This window comes from Eptesicus fuscus, chromosome 20 (assembly GCF_027574615.1).
Source record: "Eptesicus fuscus isolate TK198812 chromosome 20, DD_ASM_mEF_20220401, whole genome shotgun sequence".
In the NCBI taxonomy this organism is placed as follows: domain Eukaryota; kingdom Metazoa; phylum Chordata; class Mammalia; order Chiroptera; family Vespertilionidae; genus Eptesicus; species Eptesicus fuscus.
Window position 1 is genome coordinate 40,903,557 of NC_072492.1, and position 13,752 is coordinate 40,917,308.

Here is a 13,752-nt window from a genome sequence, read left to right on the forward strand (position 1 = left end):
GAGATAAGAGGACACCAGGGAATAGAAAGGGAGCCATTGTGTCTCCAAGAGGAGAACATTCAGCAAATGAGAAGCAAAATTACATTTATTGCCATATTTTGACCCTGCCTGAGCCCAGTGGGGAGAAAAAGAACTGAAAATAAATTCCATTTTTCCATATTAAGGAATCGGAGCAGGGTTGAAAAGGCCACACTGAAAGCTCATCAGAACATACTAGGCATGTTTTAGTGTCTCATTAATACACACCCCATTGCTGTAAGCATCTCACAGCCACTGTAGTATGCGGCGGAGCAGGAAGCAGGAATTTTATGGAGTCTTCATTCACTTCCTGTAGTTTCTTAATGTACTGTGACCAAAATATCATCAGGAAAAGCCTACGAATTACTGCCGCCTCGGAGCAAGAAAACAACTTTTAGCTACCTGCGATTTCTGTCCCTGGCTCCTCCACCTGAGTAGTCCTGGTCCCAGCCTGCCTCTCGTGGTATTTCCCCTCTGAAACCTTGGAGGCATTGACATGCTCAGGTAAAGGAGAGTATGGAGCTCAGGACTAGACACTGAAGGAAGGAAAGCTGACTCCCACTCACTTTAAGCTCGATCATTGGTGGTAGCTTTTGCTATGTTGAGAAGATGTAGCATACTGCACATTCAAAAATATTTCATGAATGCCTACTTGGTGCCAGGAAGCACTTGGTGATGTGGACTTGAGGGATATGATTAAGAACACACTGAAAAGCCTGGCCGGTGTGGCTCAGTGGTTGAGAGTCGATCTTGAACCAGGAGGTCACGGTTCAATTCCCAGTCAGGGCACATGCCCGGGTTGCAGGCTCGATCCCCAGTGTGGGGTGTGCAGGAGACAGCCGATCAATGATTCTTTTGCATTATTGATGTTTCTATCTCTCACTCCCTCTCCCTTCCTCTCTGAAATCCATAAAAATATATTTTAAAGAACACACTGAAAGAACACTGAGAGAGCTTTAGAAGTGAGACACAAAGGACAAAAGTTTAGAGTTGACTTTTAATTCTCTAATTTACCATTTGTTGTTCAAAGGAAGAAAGGAGAAGAAGCAGAGGTTTGTATGTCAAACAAATTTTCTTTACCCCTTACTCATTGGGAGATCTTGGGAAAGTATTATCTGTGCACAAGAGATAATATGACTTATCTCAGAGGCTGCTGTGCGGTGAGGATTAAATTAGAAAGCACACACACACAACCTCATCAAAGGCCTAGCACATTGTGTATTCTCAAAAAGTTTGCATTCTTTATTAGTCTTAAAACTTTCAGGTTTCAGGGTAGGTGTTCAAATCAATAGATCTATGGACATGAACATTAGAGGCCTTTCTTTGGATTGACTATTTCCTTACTGAGGCATGGCAATACCTCTGAAATGCATGAGGCATTCTAAATGCAGATGCATTTTTTAAAATGTCTTTAAACACGTCTTTTGAAAAAGATTGACTTTCATTTGGTTTATGGGCAAGTCTTCACTGGAAGTTGCTAAGTGCTTGGTGAACACAACCAGTCTAAGCTGAACAGAAACATAACAAAAAAGTTACAGATTACACTACGAACTCTAATAAGTACTTTTTGAATCCTCTTTTTTATTATCTACGAGAGGCCCGGTGCATGACATTTGTACAATTGGGGGGTGGTCCTCTCAGCCCAGCATGAGCCCTTTAGCAGTCCAGGAGCCCTTGGGGGATGTCCGACTGACGGCTTAGGCCCACTCCCTAAGCCACAGTCGGACATCCTTAGCGCTGCCGAGGAGGGTCCTGCCACCACCGCTATACTCGCCAGCCCTCAGCCTGGCTTGTAGCTGAGTGGTGCTCCCCCTGTGGGAGCGCACTGACCACCAGGGGGCGGTTCCTGCATTGAACATCTGCCCCCTGGTGGTCAGTGTGCGTTATAGTGACCTGTCATTCCGTCGTTTGGTTGATTTGCATATTACCCTTTTATTATATAGGATAGCTGCACTGTCCAATGTGACAGCCACTAGCCACACAAGGCTATTTAATTTTAAGTTAGTTAAAATTAAATAACATTTAATATCCAGTTACTCAGCCACACTAGCCGCATTTTATTTATTTATTTATTTTTTGCTGTTTCTTTTGTCTCTCTTTTTAAAATTTTTTATTGATTTCAGAGAGGAAGGGAGAGGGAGAGAAAGATAGAAACATCAATGATAAGAGAGAATCATTGCTCGGCTGCCTCCTGCATGCCCCCTACTGGGGATCGAGCCCGCAACCCGGGCATGTGCCCTTGACTGGAATTGAACCCGGAACCCTTCAGTCCACAGGCCGACACCCTATCCACTGAGCCAAACCGGCTAGGGCCACACTAGCCACATTTTAAATGCTCAATAGCCACATGTGGCTAGAGACTACTGAGAGACAACGAAGGTATAGCTCCATTGTACTAAGTTCTACCTTACCTGTGGGGAGGATAAAACAACTATTATCTTCTTTACAATACAGGAAACACTCTGGTGTGTCAGTTTTCTGTGTCAGGACATCTTTTAGTCTAATGTTTCAGCCTCCTGCAGGCTCCGGAGCCATCATGCTACCTGCCAGTGTCCCTCTGGTTGTCTGTCCCTGCCTCGAAACACCAGCTGCCCTGGCTCCAGCAATTAGCTTGGAATTTCAAACAATTAGGGGAAAGTAAGTTAGTGGGCGATGTAAATAAGCACCAGCTCTTTCACAGTGTGGTCAGGAACGTCTGAGTTCAGGATGAACAGCACTGGCAAACAAGCACATGACATACTGTGGTGTCAAAACAAAGGTCACAGACACTGGAACTCAGCAGTGTAAATTACTTAAATGTGACCTTTGTTTCCCGTCTCTGGAAATAGGAAGGTTTGTCATTATGATGTGTGTGTGTGACAGATAAAGACACAGATGAGGGGAGAAGCCGAGATAGAGAGCAAGTTGACTCTAATAAAGAAATAGCATTTCTGTACTTGAACTGACAGGGTGATTAGACATTAGAAGAGGCCACTAAGGGAGCTCATAAACCTTCTGCTCTGGGAAATCTTTACAAAGAAGAAAGACACACTTATTCAGGAACAAACTTAGATGTAGGATGCCAAACCAGGCAACTTCTCAACATCCTTTCCAGATTTGTAATACTCGTATTAAAACAAATTAAACACTCTACTAAGTAAGAAAAGAAAGTCACAGAAATGATGTAAGGGGACAATATCCCTGTCAAGTCACAGATGAACATTTCAAAATAGGATAATTTGTAAAAATTTACATTTGGTCTTTGAAAGCACAATACAACTCGGGGATTGTGTGATTTGCCATCTTATTTTCGCTTGGGTCCCAAGGCACATGTTGGTGTGTGAAGGGGGAAGTGCTGGAGAGCTTCGTTCAGGACTTTAACATTGGCCAGATACAACATGCAAAATGCTTGTAACCCACGGTAATGAAGATTCACCTCTGGTTCCCAGTCACTTGGTACTAAAGGAACTACTTACTCTAAAGATTCCAATCCAGTCCTTTCGACGGGGAGTGAATTGCTGGGTGAGGGTGTAATAACATGTGACATCCCCTCCAGGAACATAGAACTTCTCCACACTGTTAAAGATGACCTGAGAGAAGTGACAGTGGTCCAGCAAGACAGCTGATGTGGGCGGGTCTCCTTCTGTCTCCTCCATGGCAGGGTCCTGTTGTGAGATATGGGATAGAACACAGCTCAGAGGAAGTTGTCTGAAATGGTGGCCATTTCTGGGCTCTCATCCAGGGAACATTCTGTTAGAGACAAGTCAGGAAAAGCAAAAAGCAGCCTGACTAGTACTGAAATCATACAACCTGCTTTTGGTTTCACTTTGAGCCATTTTGCATTCCTAACTTCCTTTGCTGTAAGAAATTCCTGAGAATATCTTTGACCTCTTCACCACAGCACCACCATGCTCACATACCCTTGTTCTCTGCTCATAGCTAGTTTGTTCACCTTCTTCTAAATGCCTTAAATAAGTGAGGCAGCCCAGAGGAAAGCAGCTGGAGCTGGGAATTGTAAGATATAGATTCTAGATTTTTCATCCCAATAAGCTCTGTGACTTTCAGAATACCAATTTCTCTAGATTTCAACTTCTCCATTCAATTCCACTTACTATCCTATAATCATCAGACCCTTCCATATATTAAGGCACTCTTCTAGGAACTGGGGATGGGTGCTGGGAGGATGATAGGGATGAGAGAAGGTGACTATTTGACATGTGATGGTGACAAGCATAGGTTCTGTGATCAGAATGGTAGAGTTCAAATTCCAGCTTCACCACCAATTATATGTGTGACCTTGGGTAATTTACTTAATCACTGGGCTCTATGCCTGTTTCCTTAATCTATAAAATGGAGCTAATCACATCTACTTCATTCGGTTTTTCGGAGCATGAACTGAAATAATGTAGTGTCCAGTCTCTAAATCAGTACTTGCCATAGAGTAGACACTTCACACAAAGTAGACATGTTGAATGACAGAATAAAGTACTTAGCATAGAGTTTATATAAAAAAAAGGTTTAACAGATGTTACTGAATTACTACTGTTGTGGGTTTTTCCCCCTTCTGACAGAGTGTTTGCCCTCACAATGGGCCCCAACCCAATATGGAAGTTAGATGAGTAAACAAGTGACAGCCAAATGGATGGTACAAGGGCAAAATCTCTTAAATTCAAAAGGAGAAGACATGCGACTGGTTAGGAAAATGAAGGAAAGTTTCGGGGAGTGAGTAGAATCCTAGATAAGGCCCTCAAGGAAGATGAGGATTTTGACTAATGGCTTTGAGGTGAGGAAATACCAGGAATGAAACAGCATGCAAAAGAGCAAAGAAACAGAAAAATGCAGCCCATGTTTGGAGGACAGCAAGCGAGTTTGGATCCCTATCTATAAAATGGAGATAATAAACTTTCTAGGTCACAGTACAGATAAAATGTGATCAAGGATGGGAAACAATTTGGGAGGTAAAAGCAGTACATAAAAGAAACACACTCAGTCTTTTGAACTTCCGAGACTTGATATTTCTTATCCCTTAAAAGCTACATGTCCTGACTTCTAAATGCCTCCCTGGTCTAACATGTAGTGAATCCATGATTCGCAACCCAGAATTTTATCAGGAAATAAAACAATATTGCATTTCTACACAGCAGATGAAGAAAGAGCTGTACATGTGCAAACATTATATGATACCTTACAAGCTCAGCTGTTGGAAGACTGTATACTAGTACACGCATATACACAATTTAAAATAAATAAGTACAATAATAAAAAGAAGACAGTAGTTCTTCTAGCCCTGCCCCACTTTACTTTTCCTGGTTTTATTTTGAACTCTAAGCAACCAGGCCAGTTTTTTCATAGAAAAGCCAAGGCGACTTTGAGGCACTGAACTATCAATTCTTGGGATTGAGTTTAATTAAAAAAATAAAAGTATTGGCTTTCTGGTTTGTGACACAGTTTAACCACATCCTCAATCTCAAACTTCACATCAGTTTTTCTAAGGAAGCGAGAGATCACGTTGCAGTCTAGGTCAGGACTTGTCCTCGTGATAAGCTGCTGCCTGCGTGAGCTCTTAGACGAGGGAGGGCAGGACGCTTTCTCAGCCTTCAGACCCTTCTCTTCCCTAGTGGTCTCCAGTCATCCTGGGGCCAGCATATCTCCTGTCATGTAACATGACTTAATCTGTCTTTTGACTATGGATCTGAACAGTCAGGTAAGAGGGACTTCAGGATCTCGATTAACCCAAGTACCATACTCCCTGTTCTTTTTCTTCATAACACCATCACCACTGCATACACAACATAATGCCTACCTTGTAGTGATTGCTAATTGAGTATTCATTGTATAAATGAATGAATGAGATATATGCATGTAATTCATGAAAAAATGAAAGGTGGTGAATGGTGGTGGGACTAATTTTTTTTTTTAAGTCCTGCTCTTATTTTGTTGGATACTCTTGGAGGAGCTGCTGTTTCTCAGCTTTCTCTTTTCTAAAATAGGGTAAGGAGATGATAATCTCCAGTGCTTCATCAATTCTTGGTATAGCTGGTTCAGCTGGTAGAGCTGGTTCAAGTGGCATGGTGCCAAAAAAACAGAAGGCACAGATTTGATTTCCTGAAGGACCCATAAAATTTACACTCCATTACCCACCTTCCACACATTCAAACTCTCGCAAGCTGCTTTGCAAATGGATGCTACTGTGAAAGACAAGACCAGCTAATGGCATGGGGGCTGGGTACAGCCTCTCTTTCCTTACTAGAAAAACAATCTATACATTAGCTCATGCACAGAAGGTCACTGATGAAAGGTCAGGATATATGTTCAAAATGACATGGAAGAGCTCATGTCAAAGCTTGAGTGCAGCCCAGCCGCTGTGGCTCAGTGGTTGAGGGTTGACCTATGAACCAGGAGGCCACGGTTCAATTGCGGGTCAGGGCACATGCCCGTGTTTCTGGCTCGATCCACAGTAGGGGGCATGCAGGAGGCAGCTGATTAATGATTCTCTCTCATCATTGTTTCTCTCTCACTCTCCCTCTCTGAAATCAATAAAAATATATTAAAAAAAAAAAAAGCCTGAGTGCATAGCCAATGGATACTTTCTTATCTTTCATCTGAAAATCTAATAATCTATCTGGAAAAGTCAACCGTCTTGGTTCCTTGCTTATCAAAAATGTAAGACTCCATAAAGTTACCCATTTCAGTGAGCCCATCACCTTCCCAGAAGGACCCAGCAGGCACCCAAGGGCACTCTGGGTTTTTGGAACTTAGACATTCTTAAAATAAAAACTATCCTTTGCCAAGCCTGTGCAAGGGGGTGAGGAGGCAGATAGAGCAGAAAACAGCAGTGGTTTCCCTGGCCTGCCTCTTAGCAAAGCTGAGGATGGAAAAGGCCATGGGCAAGCCTAGAGCATGACCTTGCCAATCTAAGCTGGGCCAGTGACGACACCTCATTCGACTTTTCCTGGAAGGAAGATACCAACTGATTTTTAAGGTCAGAGATCCTAATAGCCTTTCCTCCCACCCAGTGATAAAATTCCCTGGGGAAAGCAAACCCACATTAATTTAATTTCTTCATCCTTCTGCTTTCTTAACTTCCTAACTGATTAGCAACTAGAAAATGGACAAACTAATTTGAGTCCCACTCCTGGCCCAGGAAGAGATGCTTTCACAGAAATACCCTTAGAGAACACTGACAATAGATACACTGGATTTGTAGATGGCATGAGACAGTAAGCAAAAACAAAGACACAGTCACTGGTCCTCAAATTATTAAGCCACGTACTGGAATTCAAATTTTCCAAGTTCATTTTAGTTCCTTACCTAGAGTCTTTCAGAGTGCCTCAGAAAAATTGTATGCCCCCAGGAGGCTTTATGTGGTACTCATTAACAACTGACTGGATTGGATGCCCAGCTCCTCAGCAGGCCCTCATCCCATATCCCACACCACCAGTGCCAGCAGTACTAGGGAAGAACACAAAAATAGTTCTTGGACATAAACTGCAGGCAACCATAAGAAACTGTGAAAAGCTCTAGGCTGTGTCCTAAATCTCCATTTAACTCTACTGAGATTTTACACTTTTCCCTTTAAAGGGGTGACCATGCTAACTCCTGAAGTGACCAGTGATCGTGTTTGGAGTGTAGTGGAATGGGACTAGGCTAGGAGCCGGGGCACCTGGGTTCCTGTCTTAGTTCTGCCACTAACAAGCTCTGAGATCCTGGCCAAGTCACACTACCTCCTTTGAGGCCTCAGTTTGCTCATCAATAAAATGCACAGATCAGGCTAGAAGACTTCCAAGAAACGTGGCAGCTATAATGATGATCCTAAGTGAAAGGAAAAGGAATTCAAAGAGGATATTTTAACTGTCTTCCCATCTAGGAAAATAAGGAAGCATGGCATTATATCAATAAGCACTGTCAAATGTTTTTAAAGAGCCCTCGATGTACTAGCTGACTTGAAAGAGAATACAACCTGTTAGTGCTACGGAACTCTTACTGACCGCCTTTCCCGGGTCCTTGCCACTCCACAGCTGTCATATCTGCTCAAGGGTAGAGTTTCAGGTAGAGGCCTTCTGAAAAGTCACCCGGGTATTCTTTAAGCATGTTGCTCTACCCTATCTACGAAGACCTGCTGCTTCAAACGGTTTTTGCAATAGTGGAGATAAGTTAGAATATACAGCCGTCCTCGAATAACGTTGTTTTGTTCATCATTTAGTCCTCCTGTCGATAAGATGCTGTAGGAACTTAACTCTTGTGTATATCAATTAGCCTCTGGTAAAACTGGCTCGCCTATACGACTGTTTGGCTTCAAGTTGCAGAACCTAGGACAACGCTAAGTGAGGGTTTACTGTGTAGCATCAGTATTATTCTATTCAGCTCCGCCACTTTGTTGGCTGGCATCAGGAGCAAGAATCCAAGTGATAGAAAAAAAGAAAAGAAAAAAAAAGTTAACGTGCTCGGTTGAATTACAACGTGAGTGGAAACCATTAGCCCCCAAGCTAAAGTGGCCTGGTGGTGGCAGTGGGAGGGGCGGTGGGAGATCGACAGCAAAGAAGCAGGTCACTCCACGCCTGCTCCTCCTTCTCGGGTGCCCGGAACGCCTCCTCCAATTACAGAGGCCTCACCTGCAGGAAAGGGGTTTCGGGGATCTAGCCTAGTCACAGGGAAAATGAGGCTCAAAGGGAAAGTAGGGAGACGGCGCAGGGCCCCGCCTCCGCCTCCACGCACACGACGAAGACGCCAAGGGCTAGGATTAAGGAATCGCCAGGACTTCCGCCCGCGGGAGGGGTGTGATGCTGTGACGTCAGGACCCTCAGTCCCGTCAGAGGGACCCCCTGCTGCCCACGGCGTCTCCCGCCCGGCCACCGGCACTGACGCCCGGCCTCGCTCGGGAGAAAACTGTCCCTCAGCCCTCGGAGGCCGCGGAAAGCGCTCCAGGGGCCCCATGACGCCACTCCCACCGACTGTCTCCCTAGAAAGATGGAAGGAGGCGGAAACCGAAACCGGTAGCACCTTTACCACTCACGGTACTTCCTCAGCACTGCACGTCTGATTTTAGGGAACCCGAGGGCCCAACTGCCACCAACTGCCCTCCTTCATTCCAGGGACTCACCAGGGGTAGCAGCCGGCGACGACGCCACAGGACAGGGTAGGGGAGAGGGGCGGAGCCAAAACCCCGAGGGAGCGCTGATCCCGCCCGACCCCGCCCACAAGTCACATTGATCACAAGCCCCGCCCCCACGCGGTGCTTGCTGGGACTTGTAGTGTTCCGATGACTGGGCTCCAGGGGATCCTCAGGGATCTCATCCTAAGGAGCTTATTTCTTCCTCTAAAACAAGCCACTTACTTAGCTTAAAAAAAAAAAAATTCAAACTTTATTTCTTTCAGTTTTGAATGAGAAAGCTCCATATCTTCGAATGGCCATTGAGAGGTCATCTTCATTTTTCTCCTGCCTCCACATAGCACTTCACTAAGAGTCTTGTAGATGAGACCCTCTTTGACATTTAATCATGCTTCCCACCTACTCCTAAAGGAGACCCAACAATCTGCCAGGTGCCCCAGAGTTTGTGTTTCATCATTCCCACTCCCCCCCCGCCCACACACACACTTTTTTTTAATCCTTATTCACGGACATGCTTAGAGAGAGGAAGTGAGAACCAGAGAGAGAAACATCCATCGGTTGCCTTCTGTACGTGACTGGAGATCAGACCAAAACCCAGATATGTACCCTGACTGGGAATGGAACTGGCAACCCTTTGGTGTTCAGAATGACACTCAACCAACCGAGGCACTCTGGCCAGGCATCATTTCCTTTCTATAAAGAAATGATCCTTTAGCATTAACTCTGTGGAGGTAGTACTCTTCCCAGCTGCTAAGAATTAACTCAGCAAGAATCCTGCTAAGTCACCTTAGAGAGAATTCCCTTTAATGTCTGAGCAATCCCTGGCTTACCTTTAGCAAGAATCCTTCTTACCCTTGGTGTCTCCTCCTTTTCATAATCTTCTTTCTTTTTTTAAATTAAAAAAAAAGTATTGATTAATTTTAGAGAGAAAGGGAGAGAGGGAAACATCCATTTGTCGTTCCACTTATTTACACATTTGTTGGTGTATTGGGACTTTGGGGAGGTTACTCTAACCACCTGAGCTCCCTGGCCAGGGCCCCTTTCAGTAATTTTTCGTCCACTTGTCCTTATTGTATTTACTAGTAGAGTGGAGCACAATCTCTCCTCCCTATTGTAATGTCCCCATTGCAACAGTCCTGGATAAAGTCTTTCTTACCATTTTCATAAGGGTCAGAATAGTTATTTCTTCAACACTGCACATGCTATCTCTGAAAGGTTAAAAACAAAAGTGCCCCTCCTCCAAGGAGTGGCATCCGAAGTTATGCCCCTGAGGCCACTTTAGGTTTCAGTCAGGAGACTGAGCATTCCTGATTCTGCCTTCTCACAAGGCTGGTGACATTCAACTGAGGTGAATGGATGGTGAGGAGTGAGTAAACCAGGGAGTGAGGCTTCTGTTGAAAGTTCAAATCACCTTCTGAGTCACTAAAATAATACTCTTCCACTTAAAACTCTGTCCCCAAGGGACAAGTGCTGTCAATATTCTGGATATGTTTCCTTTAATTTTACTTACTAGCTTTTTTTTTTTTTTTAACTTTTATTGACTTTTTACAGAGAGGAAGGAAGAGGGAAAGAGAGTTAGAAACATCGATGAGAGAGAAACATCAGTCAGCTGCCTCCTGCACACCCCCTACTGGGGATGTGCCTGCAACTAAGGTACACGCCCTTGACGGGAATTGAACCTGGGACCCTTGAGTCCGCAGGCCAACGCTCTATCCACTGAGCCAAACCGGTTTTGGCCTTACTAGCTTTTTAAAAACCACTGAGAACTGAGACCTCCTACACCCACATAAGCTTACTGTCTACATTAACATGACAACTATTTTATGACATGCTTGCCTGGAACATAAAAGTGCAGGTACAGCCCAGCCTCGGTAGCTCAGTGATTGAGCATTGACCTATGAACCAGGCGGTCACGGTTTGATTCCTGGTCAGGGCACATGCCCCGGGTTGTGGGCTCCATCCCCAGTGTGGGGCGTGCAGGAGGCAGCTGAACAATGATTCTCTCTCATCATTGCTGTTTCTTTCTCTCTCTCCCTCTTCCTTCCTCTCTGACATCAAAGTCTCAAGCAATACCACGACTTTGTCCTGCTGCCTCTGAGCCACTACTACAGCCCTGCCAAGGTAGTGTTCTTCCTTACTATGGTAAGAAGAAACTCAGTTTTGTCTTATCAACAGAGTGTTTTTACTGATATTCTGGGAAACTATTTGACAGCATAGAATAAAAAAAGATTAACTAGTCTGAGTTATTTCCAATAGAAATGTCAAGGGGAGGCTGCAAGTACAACCCTTTTATAACTGGATATGACGCACTGGGACTTGATATTCAGACCTAGAGAGAAAATTTTCTACTCCTATCTTCAACTGCTAGGAGTGGAGGCAAACAAAAATTGGGGGTGGTGGTAGTTACTCGGGGCCTGACACAATGGATTATCTAATTTAATCTTTATAAGGGAAGCACTTTTATTATCCCCATTTGACAGATGAGGAAATTGAGGCTTAGAAACATAAAGGTACTTGTCCAAGCTCACACAGCTAGTACCATCAGAGGGCTTTGAACCCAGTATTCAGACTGAAGTGACTGCACTCTTAACCACTGTACTCACTATACGTTTCATGAGAGTTCAGTAATCCAAAAGGAAAGACAAACGTGTGACTGAGTTTAATGTCACATAATATTGGCTTTAGGAGAAGAACTCACACAGTGCTAAGATAGCACAGAGTTAATTTTTCCTAGGGGCAAGAAGGATCCTGGCCGGGTGGCTCAGTTGGTTGGAGCGTCATTCTGTGCCTCAAATGGTTGTGAGTTCAATTCCTGGTCAGGGCACATATCTAGGTTTTGGGTTCGATCCCCAGTTGGGAGGCAACTGATCAATGTTTCTCTCTCTTTCTCTCTCTCTCCCTCTCCTCTCTCCTTCCTTTCCTCCCTATAAAAACATTAAGCAGATCCTCAGGTGAGGATTTTTTTTTTTTTTTAAAAAGCAAGATTTAATAAAAGAGGTGTTAAAGAAAAAAATATTCTGAAGCCTGTTAAAATGGAAAGAAAAACTTTCTTCGGGATTATTGCAATAGGAACATTATAACAGGGGAGAGAGATTGTGCTCAATTCCCAACCCAATAAGGCAAGTTGGGATTTACAACCATCAGGCCAAGTGAAGAGGTCAATGGATAAAAAAAATGATTGAGAGGGTAGGGAGGTTCTGGCTAAACTGACTTATTAGGATTCTTGCTGAAGGCAGGCTAGGGCTTGGTCAGATATCAAGGGTGGAGGATTCTCTCTAACCTACTGAGAGTTTTTAGTAAAATTTGACTTGGCGAAGACACAGAAGTCCAAGGTGAGGCCTAGACGAGAAAAGGGTCAGAAGAGTTCTTCAGAGGAGCCTAATGAAGTTTGGTCAACGAGAGTCATTGTCGGAGGCGACATTTGATTAATTTGAATCACAAGCTTGACAAGCAGAAAAAAGGATGGGAGAGCAATGTGAGATGGAGGGAGTGCTGCTCACCTCTAGCAGGGCTGGCAGGTGAGTTTCTCCGCGAGGATGGACACGTCCAACACCTGCGCTGGCTAACGCAGTGACCACTAACACACGTGGAAATGTGCTGTTGCAACTGGGAACTGGATGTTTATATAATTTAAATTTAAATAGCCATATGTCGTCCCCGTCCTGCCTAGGGCAGATCTACAGCCTCCGGGTAACTGGGGTGTGGACTCTGGGAAGGAGAAGCAGGAGGCAGCCGAGGAGCAGGTGCCCAAGCAGCAGCTGCTGCTTTCACCTTTGCCCTGAGCTCCGGTGCTGCCCAGCCCTGCCCGGCAGTAATGACTCTGGCCTTTGGACTCTCAACTGCACTGAAAAAGAAGGTGAGAGACATTTCATCCCTGACACTTGCTGTCTCTGTCTCCACCTGGACTCAGCAATTTAGGCCAGGTAGTTTCTATGCCCACGTTGGAGAAAGAGGTTCATAGGTCGATGCTCAACCGCCGAGCCATGCTGGCTTTCTTGTGATGGGCACAGCAAGCAAAGGCTTGGGGCGGGGGCGGGGATGGGGGGGGGGGGAGGGCTGGCTTCAAGGGAGCGGAAGCAGGACCGGCTTTTTTTCATGAGGGACTCGAAGAGTCCTAAGCTGATAAACAAGAGTCTGTGTGTCAACTGCAAACAGCCTTCGGAGGATTTTGTTGTCTTATGATTTATTTATTGAGTCAGGTGGTTTTCCTAAGGAACAAAAAGACAGTGAAAACAAGAGTTTCAGACTTTTTCCCCCCCACACACACTCCTGCCTTTGAGTTGGAGCTCAGAGGAGGGGACACCGTCCACATTTTAAAATATATATATTTTTTGATTTTTTTACAGAAAGGAAGGGAGAGGGATAGAGAGTTAGAAGCATCGATCAGCTGCCTCCTGCACACTCCCCACCAGGGATGTGCCCGCAACCAAGGTACATGCCCTTGACCGGAATCAAACCTGGGACCTTTCAGTCCATAGGCCAACGCTCTATTCACTGAGCCAAACCGGTCAGGACCCGTCCAAATTTTTTGATGACTGGAAGGACCCTCCAACATATTGCTTCAACTTTTCACATCCGGGTTCAAAAAAGCTCTGTGATTGTCATGTTTCTCGTTTGCCCGGGCACACATTATCGCGAAAGCTCTC

At 44.7% G+C, this 13,752-nt stretch overlaps 1 protein-coding gene and 1 long non-coding RNA gene across 5 annotated transcripts in view; one reads left to right on the forward strand and one right to left on the reverse strand.

Moving 5' to 3' along the window:
* CALCOCO2 (calcium binding and coiled-coil domain 2) overlaps window positions 1-9,167 on the reverse strand; it is a 25,822-nt gene extending 16,655 nt beyond the window's left edge. The window contains exons 1-2 of one of the 2 annotated variants that reach the window (XM_028128707.2): window positions 9,098-9,167; window positions 3,474-3,662 (exon numbers count right to left, since the gene is read on the reverse strand). In XM_028128707.2, the coding sequence (XP_027984508.2) occupies window positions 3,474-3,653 (180 nt within the window). In that variant the 5' untranslated portion in view covers window positions 3,654-3,662; window positions 9,098-9,167. Of the gene's footprint in view, window positions 1-3,473; window positions 3,663-9,010; window positions 9,030-9,097 lie in introns of those variants that run through there. The other variant, XM_054708961.1, reaches the window with a different exon arrangement.
* LOC114227145 (uncharacterized) lies at window positions 8,852-13,515 on the forward strand. Of its 3 annotated transcripts, XR_008554692.1 has the most exons (4): window positions 8,852-9,011; window positions 11,167-11,248; window positions 12,777-12,962; window positions 13,453-13,515. It is a non-coding gene; the product is annotated as an uncharacterized LOC114227145 (long non-coding RNA). The 3 variants fall into 3 exon arrangements; XR_008554693.1 differs by lacking the exon at window positions 11,167-11,248; XR_008554694.1 differs by lacking the exons at window positions 12,777-12,962; window positions 13,453-13,515 and adding an exon at window positions 11,841-11,893.
* The last annotated feature ends 237 nt before the right edge of the window (window positions 13,516-13,752 follow it).